The sequence below is a fragment of the Carassius gibelio genome, chromosome B23 (genome assembly GCF_023724105.1).
Source record: "Carassius gibelio isolate Cgi1373 ecotype wild population from Czech Republic chromosome B23, carGib1.2-hapl.c, whole genome shotgun sequence".
NCBI classification, from domain to species: domain Eukaryota; kingdom Metazoa; phylum Chordata; class Actinopteri; order Cypriniformes; family Cyprinidae; genus Carassius; species Carassius gibelio.
This window is the reverse complement of record NC_068418.1, coordinates 4,326,508-4,347,888: the sequence shown is the minus strand read 5'-3', so window position 1 is coordinate 4,347,888 and position 21,381 is coordinate 4,326,508. Positions and strand designations below refer to the sequence as shown.

At 38.0% G+C, this 21,381-nt stretch overlaps 1 protein-coding gene across 5 annotated transcripts in view; it reads left to right on the top strand.

The window, feature by feature from the left end:
- The first annotated feature begins 8,495 nt into the window (after positions 1 to 8,495).
- irf10 (interferon regulatory factor 10) overlaps positions 8,496 to 21,381 on the top strand; it is a 31,172-nt gene continuing 18,286 nt past the window's right edge. For 2 of the 5 annotated variants that reach the window (XM_052593521.1, XM_052593523.1), the window contains exons 1-8: positions 8,501 to 8,623; positions 8,732 to 8,909; positions 9,207 to 9,396; positions 9,522 to 9,598; positions 9,742 to 9,784; positions 9,885 to 9,962; positions 10,111 to 10,497; positions 10,593 to 10,711. In XM_052593521.1, coding sequence (XP_052449481.1) covers positions 8,736 to 8,909; positions 9,207 to 9,396; positions 9,522 to 9,598; positions 9,742 to 9,784; positions 9,885 to 9,962; positions 10,111 to 10,497; positions 10,593 to 10,711 — 1,068 coding nt within the window. In that variant the 5' untranslated portion in view covers positions 8,501 to 8,623; positions 8,732 to 8,735. The other 3 variants (XM_052593522.1, XM_052593519.1, XM_052593520.1) reach the window with 3 other exon arrangements.

The following is a 21,381-nucleotide window of genomic DNA, read 5'->3' as shown; positions in this document are numbered from 1 at the left end:
GTACTAATAGCACACTTGAATAAACTTCTTTTTCGTAAGGGTTCACCAAAGCACTTACGAGCAATCTTTACCAACTTGCTAACCAAGACAAAAATCTTTCTGATTATTCACTACTTCCCTTGCCTTATAATTCCTAAGCATTCCTAGACATATTCAGTAAACCTTCATCAGTCACCATCAATCAACCTTTATTAAACATTTACCATCCGCCTCATTATGAGGGTTATCTGTGCAACATAATATTCCCACTATAACACATTTTGCCCTTTAAACATTTTTTTTTTTTTTTTTAATTTTGCAGTTCAGATAACTTTAAGACTGGTAGCTTTTCCTTGGCCTCAGTCTTAACAATATGGTTGGTTAGTCTCATAGAGTTGAATTAACTCTGGCAATTTTGCTGTGTATGTAAGAATTATATAAAAGTAAAAAAAAGATGTATATTGTAGCATTAAATATAGGACGCAAAATAATGTGAATGAAAGTAAACTGTAGTTTAAATATTAAGATACACAGGGATGTATGATGTACATATGTGCATTATACTGTAGTCTTAAATATTAAGATACACAGGGATGTAGAAGAGGGAAATGTGCAAACAGGTTGACAATGTCAGTGTGTCTATGTGAGGTAGTGAATGATGAAGATCTTACTGATAAAGTGAACATTAAGTGGAGACATGAAGATGTTAAGAGGCTGGTTTTGAGTTTAGGAGCCTGATGGCCTGGGGGAAGAAACTCCTCCTGAGTCTCTCAGTTTTTGCCATCAGGCTACGGAAGCGCTTACCAGATGGCAGCAAAGTGAAAAGATGGTAACTGGGGTGGATGGAGTCCTTGATGATTTTAACAGCTCTACTTCTGCAGAGTTTGAGGTAGATGTCTTGCAGAGAGGGGAGAGCAGACCCTGAAATGCCCTCAGCTAAGCGCACAACTCTCTGCAGGGCTTTGCAGTCTTGACTGGAGCTGTTCCCATACCACACTGAGATACACTGAGTCAATACACTTTCTATAGCCCCAGAATAGAAAGTTTTCAGGATCGCTGGTGAGACCCTGAATTTCCTCAGCTGTTATCACATGATGATCGCTGCTCTGGCTGCTGCTTACTGATGCGCTGATCGGCAGACTCTGCACCAGGGGATCTTGAACGATATATATATATATATATATATATATATATATATATATATATATATATATATATATATAATTCCACACTGGCCCGAGTTAAATAAACACTTTCAAAAGTGTTAATAAAGTAACACTGACTCAAGAGATAAACATTTCATTCTTACCTATCATTAATTATTCACAAACTTTATATATACACACAATGCACTCTGTTCTAATCATACATTATAAAACAAAGACTTAATTATTTTAGGTCCAGATTTAAATAATTTTATAAATAAACTAATACAAAACAACAACATACTTTCACATTTAATTTTTAAATGAAACACTGAATGCAGTGCATTTTGATGTGGGTAAAGCTCTGTAACATTTCATGTACAGAAAAACACTGCCTAAACAAAACAATGAAAAGGCACAACAAATGTATCCTCATTTGGTCCATATGCATTTTGAATATTATATGGTTTATAATGCATAAGATCATCAGCTTTCACAACAGCATCAAACTCATTTCCATCAACAACTCTGAATCCATAACAATGCTCACTGAAGTTTTTCAACCACAAAGTAAACATTTTCACCCAACACAAGAATGTTGGTAATTTTACAGAATAATGGCATCTCATGTTTTATCTCTGTGCATATGGCAAGACCAGTTTTATATTATGTGCCATCAAGTTTAGTCCAACTGGTAGAGTAAATGTATGTCTGTACTGTGATTTGCAAAGCATTGGCCAAGTCTTCACCATTTTCATAGTCACTTAGGGAGAAATAGTTCATTAGTCCAAATTCTTTCTGCTGTAAACTGAGCGTTTCCCAGTGGTTTCCTATTGCCATTTTGATGTTTTTTCGCAAGCGACTTGATGTTCTTATTTGCAAAAGATTTTAAATATTTTTTGATGTTCTTAAAACTTTTTAGCATGTTTTTGAAAAGTTTGTTTTTGTCTTCAAATCTCATGCTCCAAGAGTGTAAAAAAGGTCCTATTTTCCTTATGCACGAAGGATAATGTACCATAAAATGGTGCTTTGGAATTAACTTTTTCTGAGGGTACACTAATTTGAAAAGTTGATGATGCTCGCTGATCAAGTGTTTAAAAAAAAAGTCATGCCATAAGTTACATCAGGCGAAAAGACAATATTAATAATGTGCAGCAAGATGAGCAAAAAGTTCCAGTTTGGATTTCCTGGAGGTAAAAGGTCACCAAAAAGTAAGGGTGTGTTTAGCACCCTTAGTAAGGGTCTGTATAGTGTTCAATCCAATGGAATTTCCACCATGTTCCAAGTTGACATTTGTCGAGCGGTTTCTGCGCTCTGTGTAACCAAAGTCAAAAGAATAAATTCTTAAAAGAAGATCATTTTTTGATATGAAATTTTCAGTCATGTATCCAAATAAAAGTTTCAACTCATACTGAGCAACACCCTCTAGTATGTCATGCATTATATCAAAGGAATAATTGGAACAAACATGAAAATACTGTAAATTGTTCAACGAAGAGTCTGTTTTAACCCCATATATAGAGTTCAACTGTGTATCTGACTGAAGGTCCCTGCAGTGCATCTCAAAGCTGGCTTTATCACGGACCACTACTCTTGGGTCATCCTCACTATAAACATTCTGGGCATCAGATTTTTCAGTTAGACACAAGTGACAAAATTAGTTACTGATAAAAGAGCATGCATTGCCAAGATATCTCCTACAACCTGACAAATTGAACCATAAACCTTTTCAGAAGAACTGGCCAAATAAATCCCCTCATTCTCAAGAATTTTAACATAATTTACCAAAGGAGCTAAAATGGTATCAAATCCATATTTTTTTTTTATATCTTGAGAGTGAAAGAGAGAAACTAAGTGGATGTTCAGTAAAGCAGAGTTGAACATCGGTGGAAGATTTCTCAGAATAAAATATAGACAGCCAATCTTGTGAATCCCATGTTTTGACCCCAAGGGATTGCATGTCTCGAAATCATCGTAATACAGTTGGCCTCTGCAGTAACTTCCATCACTAAAGTCTTTGTATACATCTGGACTGATGTCCAGATTTTACACTATCCAAAATGGGAATGTACACAAAAGTCTCTTTAACTGTAACCTGGTCATAGGTGCCAGTTCTTTTGTTTCGTCTATTGTCATACCTAACACCAAGAACTATTTCTAATGGTTGAACAATTCCCCATCTTTCATTGAAAAACTTTTCTCGTTTAGCTTCAGAAACTGGTGAATGGATTTTCAAAATTCTTTTTAAAAGGTTCAGGGAAGTCTGGTCTAACAACATCCTGCTTCATTTGTAAATGTAACTCTGTGGTACACTCTTCAAGATCACATATAATCGATGAAACTGTGGAACCAGAAGCACCACTTCCCTGCAGCTTCGCAACAATTGAAGCACACATGTCCTTTAAATCCTCTTTAGAAAGAACTGGATCACTTTTAACACGATCATCATCTAAACGAGGTTCCTCATCTGAGAGTTCAGACTGTACTGTATCTGACTGGGTACAAATATGAGTGGGACGAACAACTGAACAAGGAACATGAATTTTGTCCAAATGTTTTCTAAACCCAGAGTATGTGGAAAACTGCTTTCAGCAATGCTGTTGACTGCAAACAAGTCTACACATAGAAGTGGGATAGAAGCCATGTTCATACTTCAAATGTGAAATCAGTGAATGGGCATCAGCATACAACCCTTCACATCTGAAGCAGAGCAACATTTTTTCAAGATTTCAGCTCAGGTGCTATTCAGCAGTTTAGCTCGCAGTTCTTTCACTCTTGGTGACTCTTTCGTTTTTCCAACATCTATGTTATAAAGCGTGGTCTGCAGGAAAGTGTAGAACTTGATGAGAGCATTGTCATAGTATATATTAAAAATGTAGTGTACTTTGAAGAGTTCATCCAAAGCACCCAGAGAACCAGCCGTCTGACAAGGGATAAGCTTGTTATCCAGGGCAATGTAGTAGCTGTCAATCACGTCTCAGCTCTTCCCCATGGCTAGAAGATATGGTTGATGACTTTGGCTTTTCCTCAGGTGCTCATCAATGCTGCAGCATGACTACAAAGGTGAAAAACAAACGTTACCCTTCCAATTTGAGTCTTTTTAAACATTTTACTGGTAACAAAATAGACCTAAAAAATTAAACACTTGGTAATCTTATCACATTTATCAGACTATAAATCCTTTGTCTTTTGAAAAACACAACACATATACCCAAGCATTGTTGTTTTGCTGGTGTTGTCCGATGCAACCATGAACCATGAAATGAATTTGAACATACTTTTATAACAAGTTAAACGTGCAGTATGGAATTTTTGGCCACCAGGGGTCACTCAATCAAAATAATAACATAAGACGTACTTTGATGACGTCGGGAAAGAGCATAAGGCTCATGGGAGTTGTTGTTCATTGGAACATGCGCTATGTCGCTCCCTATCATTCCTCACTCATTCTAACTTAGTATTTTGACAATCACGTCTTTTCGAACGGAGAGATATAGACGGTTTCAACGGCAACAACATAAACAAACGTTACTGTGCATGAGCGCTTTTGTGGACCTAACTTAACTTCCGTTAGACTTCCAAATAGAATCAATAACAACAGCCAAGTCCCTCTAGAGTAGATATTTTTTGATAACAAACAAAATGTTTGCTGCGTGGATCAGGCGGACTTAATGAAAAGGCAAATTCATTATTTGCCAACAGGAGATGTTTTAAAGCAGAGACATAAAGCACGAGAAATAGAGGTTTCTCCAGTAACAGCTGTAAACGAAGCAGAGCTGGTACGCTCACACGCTGCTATCAGGCATATAACATGCAAGTCTTCCTTCAGAAATACAGCGATATAAAAACACCTGTGCCTCGCTTTGATATTTAAACATATAAATGTAAGGAATTATTATTATTATTAAACGTGCAGTACGTAACATTACTCATTGAAGCCTTTTTGAAAAAAGATCAGTTTTAAAATTGTGGCGAGTCTCCAAAAATAAATAAATGTATGGGAAACATCCTGCAGCACATCCACCTGAGCCCAACTTCAGTTTACTCATCACCTTGCCTTTAACTGCGTTTGTAGAAGGCACTGCAGCCAGACCGATATACACGACTGTGCGCCCGATGAAACAGTCTATATGAATTATGAGACCCCTATCAAATCAATATTCCATCTAGCTAGTAGTAATATATGTTAAAAAACACGATCGCCTTTCGTTAATAATTATAATTACGTTATACTATGATATCGAACAAGTTAGAGAACTGCATTTGAAGCTACTTTATTCAGCTAGATATAGAACAAATGTAGATTTACATGAGAGCTAGTCCGTCTGCGTTTTACACAAGACATCATCGTTTCACAAAATATACGGATAGATAAAGTTAGCTGAATGGATGCATACCTGTTTATCAGAATGCAAGCGAGTTCGGCATCTCTCTGTAGTTTTCAGCTTGTCACAAAGCTCTCTCTATCTTGGAAATGCAACTCCAATATTTACCCGTGTCTTATGCTTCTCTTGTCCCAAAACCATCTCGGGTCATTCATTTCACCCGTGCGTTTGCGCTTCACAGAACGTGCAGGCAAAGCATAATCATGATCCATAACTAAGTTATTGATTGAGGTTTAAATACGAATATAAATATAAAATATAATAGTCTCAATAAAGGCTACTACTTTTTCTTCTTCGTCTCGTCTTTGTTTCTGTTCACCTTTGTATTTGGCGGTTCCGCAGGAAGTTAGATAAACTAGAGGGGTCAAAGTTTATATGACGTCATAGACGGGCGACAAAACGGAAATAAAGAAATGTGCCGTGTCTTCTAATTAAACTATAATTTTCTCCGGATTTGAAAGTTCGTGGAAACTGTCGGGATGATGTAAGTACACAACTAAAAAATATATATAACATAGATATAGTGATTTCTGCTATTTTTAAAGCAGAAAAATTACATATTGCGCCTTTAACGTTACTGCTAAACCCAATCGAAAAATGATTTACATACATTTATGAAATACATCACTTACTTTATGCACTTCTCCAATTATAAATGTACAATAATAGTCCTGTATGCTTCCAGTTAATAAAACACGCTTCTTCGTTTGAGTGGCGATTCAAATAAAATGGCGTCAGCGAGAAGAGTTTTGGCTGGTTGAAGCACACACCAAATAAATGTCCCGGATGTGTAATCACACTACCAGTGTTAATGAGCTCAGACTCTCAGTAGTTTCACCAGCCAGAGTAACCTTTTTTACACCATCAGTGTTAATTCAACACCATAACATTAACACTTCACTCTAGAACACCATAACACCAGGATTTTAACTTTGGTGATTTTGCTGTGTAGCTATATTTATGTATATTTTCATCTGTGTTGTTTTCTTTAATAATTGCACTGTCCATGGAGCGGACCTGACTCACATTTCACTGCTGGTTATATATGCTATATATAATTGTGTTTGTGACGAATAAAAATCTTGAATGATATTATCTGTCAGAAACATTCTCAACTTATGCTAAAAATGGTGCTAAAACATTCATAAGAGCACTAGACAATCATCTATACAGCAATTATTATTAATGAAAACTATAAAAGTAATATGTATTGTTGCATGAAAAATTAGAAACTGATACAATTATCCAACCCATAGTAAGGTATTAACCAATTTTTATACAATAAATAGGGTTTAAAAATGATCATCCCTCCAAAACAGAGAAAACATTTTCCACAAACATCTACATGCCTGTCTCTTTTAAATGGTCTATGGTGTGTATAATGCATTGTATTTGTAGGAGTTATTATAGCACAATTCTTTAACACCACACTTCCACCTTTCATTCAGTCCAGACAGAGCGGTGGAGTTATGAGATTTTACTGCCAGTTTGAGCGGATCCAACAAGATTTAGTCACAAGCTCTTTTTTTAATACCCATCACTGGCTAAATATTTGTAAAGACAGACAGACATAAAGGGTGACCAATAGCATTATTTTACTGAAGAAGAAGACAGGAACTTCGAGTGTAAGGGCAAAAAGGCCATGTGCTCAGCACAGGTTGAGCCCTACCTGTGCAAATTTAATTGAGAAGTATATTGCCCAATCTTCTGTTATCCATGTAGAATGTCAGTTATTTGGTTATAACTGCAGGGAAAATTAATTGTAATTTTAATTTAATAATAAAATGATCTTCACAATAATAATAATAATAATAATAATAATAATAATAATAATAATAATAATAATAATAATAATAGACCTACTAATAAAACCTACATGAATTGGAAATGCCAAATATCTTAACATTGGCAACAACTGATGTTAGTTGTTTTAGAGTAGACAATATCTCTGGCTATCATGGATACCTCATCTTTTGGTGCAGCCCACAAGGAGAGGTTATCATGGGGGCCACCCACTAACGTTACGCCACGGGGCAGACAGCACGCCAAACGCAGTGGCACTGAGAACATTACATTTTAAACACAAAACAATTTAATTATCCAAATGAAATAGGACTAGTCCAATGAATCAAATCTTTCAGTTTGTGATGTGTACCGAACCGTTATATGCATCTGTCTGCGTGTGGTACTTACCCAAAAAAGTTATATCCCAGTTATTTCTATCCTTTGCTGTAGTATGTCAGTAGGTAATTTACATTAAATGCTGAGATTTAAATCAGATTACATTTCAAAACACTTATTTTGCCTTTAACTGTAATAATCTAGTGAGATTTTCTGTCAAATAAAATTAACACCCTACTGAAAAGTAGTCCTAATTCTTATAGTGAGAATTCTTCAATCTTTTCACAAGGCTGGCTGTTGTTCAGTGTAGCTGCTCAGAAACAGTCTGTGGAGGGGAAGGGTGCTTTATAATCCCCATTGCAGAGAAAGAGCTCACACGTTGATCCAAAGGAAGCTTTCATGAGCCGATGTGTTGAAAGACTAGAAATATTATTATTGTTTTTGTTGGGGTTATTATTATTATTATTATTAGTATTGCTGTTAGAATCCACTCAATACCGCTCAAAACTGAGTTTGTATTCAGCGCTAGGGTTCACACACGCCGAATCACATAGTAAACACGATGTAAATAAGAGATGTGGCTTGCAGACACCTTCTTTGTGACGTGAGTTTTAGCAGGAGTGAGGAACTCCTTACATAATGACAGCTACATTAAATTCGGAACGCTCCTTGCGGGTTTATATTTATTTATACAGAACACTGCATTCACAGTTTGTTTTTCATGTTTGCATCGGCCACTTACACACTACAAAGCGTCAGGAGTGTCACAGCATTAAACGACGCACACAATCTTCATGTTTCGTTAGGTTTCTGCAGGCAGAGGCGAGTAGTGCATGGGGACAGTTTGTGCTGCTTGCTTCTTACGCGAACATGTCACACTGTTAACAGGGCACATTCATTACATAGGAAACCGAAAGTGTTTCACTTCATACTTTTACTTTCACTTTTAAAGCTCGATCACTCACATGTCTGAATGTATGCAATTGTTTAACTGTGAGTTCATCTAAAATTTCATTTCTTTAGCACGAGCTTTATAGAGTAAACATAGGTCTTATAGTGTGTTAGAACTGCTGTTTGTATGTGACTGCTGTTATGTTGTAGATTGATGGAAGACAGGTCGAGGCACATGCGACTGAGAGAATGGCTCATAGCTCAGATAGACAGCGCTAAATACGCTGGACTGAGCTGGGAAAATGAGGAGAAAACCATGTTCAGGATCCCCTGGAAACACGCGGCCAAACAGGACTACAGACAGAACCAGGACGCCGCGCTGTTTAAGGTAAACACACGGTAGAGTTTTACCATCAAAGCTACTTTCAACTGAGGCTTTAAATATCTGTCCGAACGGACGAAGCTGATATAGCGCACGGGCTTGATTGCTGGGAAGTTATAAGCTTATATCTATACGTAGCTTTTCATTTGAATCATTCGAAATACATCTCATTGTATCTCCCATTTAAGTTCATTAAAAATTATATATATATATATATATATATATATATATATAGCTGCTATAAACCAGTAATACATTTATTTAGACAGAAAACAGATTAAACACACACACACTCTGTCTCAGGCATGGGCAATGTACAAGGGTAAGTTTCAAGAGGGCAGGGACAAAGCAGACCCCTCTACATGGAAAACGCGTCTGCGCTGTGCCCTCAACAAGAGCACAGACTTCCAGGAGGTTCCTGAGCGCAGTCAGCTCGATATCTCTGAGCCGTACAAGGTCTACCGTGTCCTGGACGACACGGGGAGAGCTGCAGGTACTATGACAGATCTAGACTTGTGTTCCTCAAACCTCACTTCCCCATTCATATAAACATTTACACACAGACACAGTCATACTCGAAACCAGCTTCAAATATAAGCTACTCCTTGTGTCTTCCAGAACCTGCTGGAAATCCAGTCATATCACTGGACAGTGACTGCAGCCAAGCCTTGAGAGAGACACCTCTGCCCATGCAGGTACTGTTCAGTGACAACTCCTGTGGAAATCCCCACACGCACTACACTGACTGCTGGATGACATTTCTTTTTCTGCCCCCTACTGGACGGATTGCGTATGTTTTGTGTGACATGAAATAATCGTTTATTTTCACATCCAGCAGGACAGTTTGCTTGGTGACTCAAACAGAGCTGCTGGATGGAGTGGTTAGTGTTTTACTTTCAATATCAATAACTGACTAAAAACAAACAGACCAACAAAAAGGTTTCTTTGTGAGTTACACTAAGTATATGTGTGTGTTTGCAGTGAATGGCAGGGCGTATGCTTGTCCCAGTACAGGCACTGACTCCATTCCTCTATACCCGTCTCAGGTCTCCATAACTGGTGAGAGAATTCCTAGCAAGCTCATCCTCTAATGTTCCTCTTTTTATGAAGTACCAACTTGAAACTAGATGTCATTTTACACCTACATTGGGAGGAAAACAATGTTTAACATTAGGTCCGGGCTATTTTTTCATGTGGATGCCTGCAGACTTTCGCCTGGAGGTGACTTTGTTCTATCACGGGATCTTGGTGCAGAAGCTCGTCACTACGTCTCCAGATGGCTGCTTCATTCTGCAGGGCTGCGCTCCAGTTGGGAATGAGCGCATTTATGGGCCCTGTGAAGCCAAGAAGGTCTTCTTCCCCCGTCCAGACATCATACCCCTGCCCCCGGGCATCGCCGAAGCCATGACCCGTCTTCTGCCGCACCTGGAGAAAGGTGTGCTGGTGTGGGTGGCCCCAGACGGTGTGTTCATCAAGCGCTTCTGCCAGGGCCGCGTGTACTGGGACGGCCCTCTGGCAGAGCACAGACAGAAAGCAAACAAACTGGAGAGAGAGAGGACCTGCAAACTCCTGGACATGACCATCTTTTTGCAAGGTGAAGAAGGGAGGGGTATTAGCCTGGCCAAACTAGTGCTTTTTTGCATTTCAGTGATACTTAAGTCCTCACGCTGTTTGTTGTGTTCTTGGCAGAGTTACAAAACCATCGGCAGGGCACTGGTCCTGAGCCACAGTACACAGTGGACCTGTGCTTCGGAGAGGAGTTCCCTGACCCCAGCCAGCCAAAGACCAAGAAGCTCATCACTGCACAAGTGAGTGTTCAGTAGCATTGTATACGCACCAGTTCTACTGCAGCAACTGAAGATGAACTGCGTGTTCGGATGGTAAGCGGTGACTTTCATCGCCTGTGCCACCCTTCACAAGCACATGTATTGAAGCCTATACATTGGCCATGATTTTGCCTAGTTTCGTTTAGTTTATTTGACTAATACAATACTCCACAACTTGTTTGTCCGTGGTAGTACAAGAAAAGACTGAAAATGAACAGCTATGGCAGCAAAACATAAACACAGATAACATCATAAAGAAACTTTTACGGCTCAATCTAAAATATTTAACCCTTTGATGTGCATGATCACAGCAGCTTGATTAGAGTATTAAGTATCAGCGTGTCAACTGCTGAGTTCAGATCTTCTTTCGTGCTTTGGCTGACAGTTTGGTGCTTTATCCTTTTCTGGAAATGGACACCTTTTTTCAGGATTCTTTCATAAAAGAGTAGAATTCTTTTGTAATATTATAAATGTCTTTCCTGTCACTTTTGATTAATTCAATTCATATTAATTCATTTATTTTCTAACTACCTAACTTATTTTCTTGACCTGCAGTTTATAATTAGTAAAATATACACTGATGTTTATAGAAGAGTTTATAATGATCCCTTTAAAACAAGTTTTATTCACATCATTGTGCATTTTGTAGGCAACTCACAAGTTCACTCTCTATTTTTTTTTTCTCCCAGTCCACTAGTTACTTGGTCTGGGTGACAAAACGGTATCAGTATTTATTGACAATACACCTTCATTGATAACAACAGAAAAAAAAATGTTCAGTATAGCACACAATATAGGTGTGTGCTATAAGTAAATGGAATAAAAAAAAATTGAAGCTCTTTTAACTTTACATTGCTTTATTGCAAAACTGCACAGAACATGCTTTCTGTGTGAATGGCTTGGTTTCGGTTTTAACCTAACCAAGATTAGCACATCTCGTGGGTTCAACTTGACAGGCTAACTAAAACGATAAAGTACAACAATGACACTTACATCATCATCTCCACTGCGTCTCCTGCACCACTTATAAGGCTCCCAGAAATGAAATTCAAATTTTTATAATTTTCACTAATATGAATTTTTCTCATTCACAATCTCTTAAACACAGACAGGCCACAGCATTCATTTTAACGTGTGCTTTTGTGTTGTGAATTAAATACAGTTTGGATGATTGGCACTTTGGATTTTTGTATTAAGCTATACATACATACATGATGGTGTTTTGTTTTCAATAATTACGGATACCGACTGATATTAAACATAATATTGTGTTGTTGTTTTTTTGCTATATCACCCAGCCCTTCCAATTCATGCACAGCAAAAAATCCAGAGTGAAATTAACTCTACTGGGAGTACATGTGAGACCACACTCAAGAGTGTGAAAGTGTTAAATTAGGAGTGTTAAATTAACACTGAAGCTGAGTTAAAGTTAATGTGATAATTAAGTGATGATTGACCATTATTGACGAGACCTGATGTTAACATGCAGAATAAACGAAGATGAAAATCACTATGTTTATGTCACCATTATAGTGGTCAGTGTTTGCTTTAGTTGGGCTCTTGACCCTTAAAATGTTGAAGTGAGATTTGGTTTGGCTGTTACAACTGAATTGTAACAAACAGACAAGAAAAAAATCAAAACATGGGCATTTGACCTGAATCACAAAACTCAACTAAAGCCTAAACAGATTTGGTTGACCTCATTGATTATAACAACCCTGTGTATTGTACAGTACCCGCTAATTAAAATGATTTCATGAAAGTTGTTCTGATAATTAAAGAAAAAATCTAGTTTTAGGCACACACATACATCAAAGATTAGTGTAGGAATCTCAACAACGGTGACAAACCACATATTCAGAAAAACAGAACAACTCTAAACATTAGAAAACAAACTACTAAAAGTAACATAAAAAACAAAAATAGAATAGTAAGAATAAAGGAAATTACTGAAACAATTCAGCTAATAATTTATTCATGCCGCAATGCATCATGAGAGTCATGGATTAATTTTGATAGGTGGCACCCAGAATGCACTGCAACATGTTTTTATGATTTTCACCATTGTTGAGATTCACAGGTTGATTCTTGATGTTTGCATGTCTAACTTAAAAGACTCTTTTGAAAGATTTTTGAGCAAACAACTTTTATGAAATTCCTCAGATTGTATTTAAAATGCTGGAAATACGATGTTGAAGAATCACAGGGCTGCAATAATCAACAATGTAACTTTAACTCAGTAATTCAGGAATAACAATAGTCTTTGCTTGTCCATCAGTTTTATAACTCAGTTATAACTGACAATTAAAATCTGACTTTAAGATTCTGTTGATTCTGCATGTTAACATCAGGTCTCGTCAATAATGGTCAATCATCACTCAATTAATCACTTAATTATCTAATTAACTTTAACTCTGCTTCAGTGTTAATTTAACACTCCTAATTTAACACTTTCACACTCTTGAGTGTGGTCTCACATGTATTCCCAGCAGAGTTAATTTCACTTAGATTTGTTTTCTGTGTGGGTTGTAAATCTGACTGCAGCGCAAACGAACACAGCAGCACATATTACCCTTTAGAGAACAACTGACATTGTCATTATTAAGGAGTTTAAACAACAAAATGCATTTACTTTAATTCACATATTTGAGAATAGGAATATCAGATATTTCACTTTCTTTATGGATCTTATATGTTTTGGTTAACCAGACGTAAACATCTCAGATTTCATTAAAAACATTAAAACCACTTGCTCTAGAAAAGAAAAGCTGTGGACTTTTCTGAACGTGTCCTGTGGAATCTGGCATTAAGACATTAACAGCAGATCCTTAAAGTCAAGTCAAGTCAAGTCACCTTTATTTATATAGCGCTTTCAACAAAACACATTGCGTCAAAGCACTGAACAACATTCATTTGGAAAACAGTGTGTCAATAATGCAAAAGGATGGTTAAAGGCAGTTCATCATTGAATTCAGTGATGTCATCTCTGTTCAGTTTAAATAGTGTCTGTTCATTTATTTGAAATCAAGTCAATGATATCGCTGTAGATGAAGTGACCCCAACTAAGCAAGCCAGAGGTGACAGCGGCAAGGAACCGAAACTCCATCGGTGACAGAATGGAGAAAAAAACCTTGGGAGAAACCAGGCTCAGTTGGGGTCAGTTCTCCTCTGACCAGACGGAACCAGTAGTTCAATTCCAGACTGCAGCAAAGTCAGATTGTGCAGAAGAATCATCTGTTTCCTGTGGTCTTGTCCTGGTGCTCCTCTGAGACAAGGTCTTTACAGGGGATCTGTATCTGGGCTCTAGTTGTCCTGGTCTCCGCTGTCTTTCAGGGATGTAGAGGTCCTTTCTAGGTGCTGATCCACCATCTGGTCTGGATACGTACTGGATCCGGGTGGCTGCAGTGACCCTCTGATCTGGAGGCCAGGGTGACCTCGGAAGAAGAAAGAAACAGACTAATATTAGCATAGATGCCATTCTTCTAATGATGTAGCAAGTACATCAAGTCCTGCAAGTTGTGAGTTGGGGCCTCTGTGGATCACATTAACTGGTCCAGCACACCCCTTATATCAGAGCCGGTCTTAAGCTTCTGGGGGCCCTGAGCAAAACTTTGTCAGAAGGCCCATGTGTTCATAAAGTTATTCAGTGAAGAGCTGTGGTTCTCTCGTTTTCTTTTGTTTGATTAACATTAAGTAACTTTAAGACCAGCTGACAGATCAAATAAACACACAAGCAGTCAATTATTTTCCACACTGTTCATGTTCACTTAAAGGTATGGTTCACCCAAAAATTATCATCAATTATGCATTAATAACTCACTCTCATGTCGTTCCAAAACTGTAAGACCTTTGTTCATCTTCAGAACACAAATGAACATATTTCTGATCAGATCCAAGAGCCCTCTGACCCTCCATAAATAGCAACACAACTGCTATGTTCCCAAGTCCAGGAAAGGACATCTGAAAAAAAGTCTATGTAATTTTACAAAGATCAAGGAATACTCTATGATTGCGAAGAAAACTAAACAAAATAAAAAACTTTATTCAACAATTATTCTCATGTACTGAGGCATGCCACTGCAATTTTTGGGTGAACCATCCTTTTAAGACGTAATTGAGTTAAAGTGAAATCCACAAGACATAAAGACAAGACATTTTGACATAAATTTGTGTGTATTTGTCCGTGGAAACTGCGTCTTTTTCACAGCTCAATATGCTTTTAGTACGGAGAACAGAAAACCATATACTGTACTACAGGGTTCCTCAAATCTTGTCCTGGAGGGCCAATCTGCTGCAGAGTTTAGCTCCAACCTTGATCAAACTCACCTACCTGTGATTTTCTAACATCTAAAAATGTTGATTGGCATTGGTTAGCATGCGCAGGTGTGTTTGTCACTGTAAAGTGATTATTTCTTTAGTAACGGAGTAATCTAACGCATTAATCTAGAGTATAGTTACAAGCCTACGTTACCACTGCATTATATTGCTGACAGAATGCAGTGTTTTATAATCCAGAGATTGTAAAAAGGATGTAGCACAAACACTGATGAGTCAAGTGCCAGTGGATTAGAGACCTGATGCAACAGAGAACAGCGCGTGGGACAAGACTTGATAGAAGAGTGCAGAGACTCGTGTGTGTGCGAGATTCGGGAGAATAAAATGATTCACGGGACTCCAGTAAAATAGAAATATCTAAACATAAAACATATAAAACAAATAAATTGTTACTCATCTATTGCACAAAACCAACATGAACTACACTGTAAAACCCGACAAGTAAACTTAACTCAAAGCGTTTGAATAAACAGATTGCATTGATTTAAACCATGTAAGTTTAAAAACTTTTCATTTAAGTAATTAAGTGATTAACTAAGTGCTGATTGAGAATTAGTGATGAACAGCTGCTGTTAACAAACAGAATCTCTGAAGAAAAGAGAAACACAAGAACTACTACAACTGACTTCAGACACAGACTTAGATGAAATCAACTGAAATAAAATACATGAAATCTCTCAAGATCTGATTAAACAACCCACAAACAGCATCACCAGCTCCACTTATTAATAACCAGACTGACTTTATTTCTGTCAGACGTCTACAGAAGATCTTATTGAGAATGAACTAAGGTTTAGATGTTGATTTATTGTTTCATTTGAAGTAACCATGTTAGAGATCAGTGTTTGCTTTAGTTGGGCTCTTGACCCTTGATTTCTGTCTTAGTTTATTTTTTCTCAGGTTGTTGTAACCATTTGTTTAAAAAAAAATTGTTTGTTATAACTCAAAAATTACTTAATTGCAATGTATAGCTTCTTTTTATGATCTCAACTGAATTAAGTTCAGAGTATTTAAACGGTTTAAGGCAATCGGTTTCATGAAACGGTTTGAGTAAACCTAATTTGTCATGTTTTTAAGGATATCTTTTTACTCAAATGATTTGAGTTAAGTTGCTTGTAGAGTTTTACAGTGTAACGTGGCCACTCAGTTTTTGTCCATTTTTTCTTTAAAAGAAATTCATTTATTTAGATGCGGAACCGCCGTAACTCTTTAGGCTATGACCACATCAAACGGGAGAATTTTTAGACGTACACTTGAGCTTCCCCTCAGCATCAGGCGCGAGTCAAACGAGCGCGGAAAAGCTACAGCAGCCAAATCAGCTTTGGTAGAACAACTGTAAACTGCGGTCTGATGAGATATTGTTAGACTATTTGTCAGTAAAACACACTTTCCTGTCCCATCAGCCATTTTACTGTGCTCACAGCACACTCTTCAACAGTACACAGATATGTGGCGCTCACTCTATATCACTTCATCATAAATAACCCACACAAGAAACTTTGAGCATAGGCTACATACCTCGTTCTGTCATTAGCTATGTCATGAAACCACCAAAAAGATGATTAAAACTATAAACTGCATCAGAGACAATTTATAAGAGACATGCCACTTCCTCAATCCTCCATTCAACTATATAAGGAAAACCCCTAACGGCAAAGATGGCGGTTGTGTGCACATATCTCGCCCCTCCTGCTGGAAAGCCAATCATCTGCTTTTAAAAGTCAAGCTGGGAAACATTTAAGCCTATCGTCTGGTTCCACTGACGTACACGTACAGTTGAGGAACCCTAAGGAACCCCAAGATGGTGGCCGAGTGGCACGACTTGCCTAAAAGGACTTTGACTGCATGTACGCAGCACACAAGAACGTCTCTCAAATGCATGTACTAAAATATATTCTGCAATTCGAGACTGTATGTATTTTTTATTTGTAATTTCATGCACAAATAAATGTGACCACTGCACTTATACTAGAAAATATGTGAAAATGAAAACATTTAAATGCATAAAATAACTACTTTTATATTCTGGCATTTATGACTGTTGACTTCGGCCTCTTTAAAATCTTTATCACTATCTGCATGCCTCATTCAGGAGTATGCAATGTTGGAGATCAAGCATTTTGGAGTTTCTAGAAGCTGAATATTATAAACAATAAAGCTATAGTGAGCCCCTTTATTAAAGGGGGGAGGGGGGTGAAATGCTCATTTTCACTCAATATCCTGTTAATCTTGAGTACCTATAGAGTAGTACTGCATCCTTCATATCTCCAAAAAGCCTTTAGTTTTATTATATTTATTAGAGAAAATAGTCTGTGCCGATTTTTTTCGGAAAAACACGACCGGCTGGAGGCGTGACGTGTGGGCGGAGCTAAAGAATCACGAGAGCACGTAAGCTTTTGCGTTGAGAACGTTTGGAAGCTGTGACATTACCGTGAGGAAAAAAACATCATCCAAAACAAACCATGGCTAACAGTCAGATTCAGCGTAAATTTATGATCCAGAATCAGATCCAGAGGCTGAAACTGAACAAGAGCAGCAGCAGCAACAACAACGTCTCTATGTGGTATGTACTGAAACTGTATATATTTGCTTAGCGGTTTTGGAAAATGACTAAGTTCCACTTTGTGTCGTCTTTTTTTTTCTTTAAATGTGTACAAGGTTTATTTGATGTGCTTACGCATCGATAGCTAAGTTAACAACACAGAGATATTTGAAGCAGTTTTACTCACCGCCTGCGATTCCAACACACGATCGTGACCCTTTTTCGTTGGGATTGCATTATCCTTAAGAAATAAACGATACGAAAATCCGGTGTCAAACTGGGCCTTGTTTGTAAAACAAGCATCTTCGAAATGCAGGGAACAAACACAAACACTTGCACAACTCCATTGATGCTCTGTAAAAATAAACTCCATCCACTGGTCCCTTAATGCTGTTTCTCTTTTGGTAATCTGTGCAGGGTTGTCTTGCCCTGGCAACCAAAAACACACTCCTTTTGTGACATTTGGCGACGCTCTCGCTCTGATCAGTGAAGTCTGTTGTGCTCTCAGTGCTCTGCTATACGGGAGCGCGCTCTTCCGGCAGAAGTGCCTCAGGACCCATATAAGGAAATTCCACTCCATCTAACGTCACACAGAGCCATACTCGAAAAAAACTTTCTGAAACTTGTGACAAACCGGAAGAAGTATTTTTGTTCCAAAAATACTCCTTCAAACGTACAACTTAATTTTTGAAACTTTGTCCATGTTTAGCATGGGAATCCAACTCTTTAACCGTGTAAAAAACTCAGTATGCATGAAATAGCATTTTACCCCCCCCCCCCCCCTTTAAAATACCTGGAGGTGATGATTAATACAAAAATTGTCATATTCACCCAGTATTACTAGATCTAATTTACAAATATCTCAATTACAGTTAAGTAGAAATTAGTTGTACTCAGTTGTGTTTTAGGCAATAAGGGCCCTATAATAAATCTGGCACAATGCAACGCAAGGCGCAGCACAAGTGTGTTTGCTAGTTTCAGTCCGGCGCCATTCATATTTTCCTGTCCAGCACCACGTCCTTTAATTAGCAAATACATTTGCGCTTATTTTGCGCCCATGGGCGTGCTGGTCTAAAAAAGGGGTGTGTTCAGGCGCATTGCTGGCGCAATGCTATTTTAAGGAGCTGAAAATATACTGCGCCATAGACCAACTCAAACCTGGTCTAAAGTCTGGCACAATTTCTTTGTTATTTAAAGAGTGTGTTAGTTTAGGCCTAACGTGCGTACACGCTGCTTATTAAACACAGGGACGCACACCAGCACACAAACTTGCCAAATATTAAAAATTAAATGACTGCAATGCATAAGATTTTTTTTTGTAGGCTATGTATACACACACGCATATATACAGTGTATATATATATATATATATATATATATATATATATATATATATATATATATATATATGCATTCTGTCTTTGCGCTTGCCATGTAATTAGCAAATCCGTCATGGCATGAGCGCAACTGGCTCTTAAAGGGAATGGAAGATGAGACTCTGATTGGTTTATCGCACGTTATGCCCAAAAAACACCCATTACTCATTAAGAGAATAGGGACAACCCATTTAGACCATAATAGCAAAAGTGGATTTGGACACGCCCTGAGTACACCTGCGCAGTGCGTTTTACACTTTGTGTTCTTAAAATAGGGCCTTAAAACAGCCAGCACATTATAATCAAACATATTTTTATATTGAACTAATGAAGATTTCTGTGCCACTCCAGACTGTTTTTTTTTTTATGGGACATAATATATATTTAAAGAGATTATAATTTAATAATAACGTCAGAAATTTATAATTATATAATATTTCCTTTCCATGATTATTCAAACAGCGAATACATTATATATAGATAGTGGCATTATCACTAACATTAATCTTGAGTTTAAATGGTAACTAATCCCTAAGCCAACTTTTTTTTTGTTAATGATCTGTAAGAATGGGGCTTTATTAGTGCTGTTCATTGATTTGAGTAACTTTTTTGACATTTGAGTATAAAGTGTTTTAATTCTACAATATATTGTGTAAAAATGTATTCAGGTTGAATATAGGGGTGCGCCAATCGTTATGCGCATCTCGTCAGTAAAGCCAGTTCTCTAATCAGCGGTAAATTCCCTCAGGTGCGTGATTTCACATAGAGCAGCTGTTACTACACAGAGCTGTTGTTAACTGAGAAGATGCGCCAATAAACGCTGAAAATGAAGTGGATTTGCGCAGCTTCTCTATTAACAACAGCTCTGTGTAGTAACAGCTGCTCTATGTGAAATCACGCACCTGAGGGAATTTACAGCTGATTAGAGAACCGGCTTTACTGACCAGATGCGCATAACGATCGGCAGATCGTGATCGGAGCACCCCTAGTTGAATGGTGTCTACTGCACTTGATTTTTCCTATTGGATGTTGCGGTGGCAGGTGACGTAAGCAGTTTCCAGCTCACCACGCCCTTGGTACGAGCTACCACGCCCTTGGCAGTATAAAAACATCTTGTTCCGTCAAAATCACTGTAGTGAGTCAGGAGTTGTGATTGCGAGTATTGAAAACGATCAGGATATAGTATTTTAGCATCTATTTAGCATAGGATTAATATAGTTATTTAGATCATTTTGTGTAGCCTATGTAGTTAATTAGCATAGTTGTTAGTGTAACGTTACTATTGTTAAAGCATAGTTAGTTAGTTGCATAGTATTGCATAAGTTAGGATAGCTTCAAGTTGGCGTAGATTTATTTACAGTGGTCAGGATGGTACGTAGGTGAAGTGTGGCTGGTTGTAACAGCACTGCTGGACTGCATATTTTTCCAGGACACTTGAAATTTAAGCGCCAGTGATTGCATGCACTAGGCCTGGAAGACTGTGAGTTCCTGCCTAGAGCTGGAGTGTGCAAACTGTATTTTATGCGGGATTGCTTCTCCAATGCAATGGAGGTGGAAATGGGCTTCTCCACACAGCTCGCACTGAAAAGCGATGCAGTGCCTTAATCAGAGACTGGCCTCATTCTCTCTTGTGTGGCTGCTTCGCTAGCATCGTCGATCGCGATGCGGGAGATAAGACCGCAGTTTGAGCCAGCAGCTAGAATTGATAGGCTCAGGCCCTGGCCCTGTGTCCACAGACACCTCGACATCATCCACTTCAGGTGAAGGTGGGGGAGAAAATTCCTCTACTTCAAATGAACGCTCTGTTGCAAAGCTACTTTCTGCACTACAGTCACTCTCTATTTTAGCAACTCTGACGGCAACTATCAATCAGTCTGTCACTGTAGGTCTCAGGTTCACGCCCCACCCACTCAGCCCCGCCCTCGGTTCATCCCCTCTATCTCCGCTGTGATCTGCCCACTTTTCAGCATTTTTCAAATATTGCCAGTGGGTGGAGTCAGGCTCTCACCAGGGGTTTAGTTACCCTTTAAGCACTCTCAAGATTCAAGCTTCAAGTTATTCGTATTGTTATTGTATTGGCTGATTTTCTCAAAAAACAAAACAAAACTTTAATCACTAAAGCTGTATAAACTGTGAAATGAATCTCTTACCTTGTACATCTGCGCTTTGTTGTTTATGATGAGGGAATTCACACGAATCCAGAATTCAGTCAGCGAACGCACACACTCTCAACAAAACTGGTGAGTTTCAGTGAGGACTCATCTGAATGCTTCTGTTTTGCCATTGCATTGCTAAACTCAGCAGAGTTGTGTGTGATTGTTTAAAATGCGCAACACTTTAAAAATGCATAAAAATAAAATACACAGCAACATGAGATCTTAGCAACAGACATAATAGAT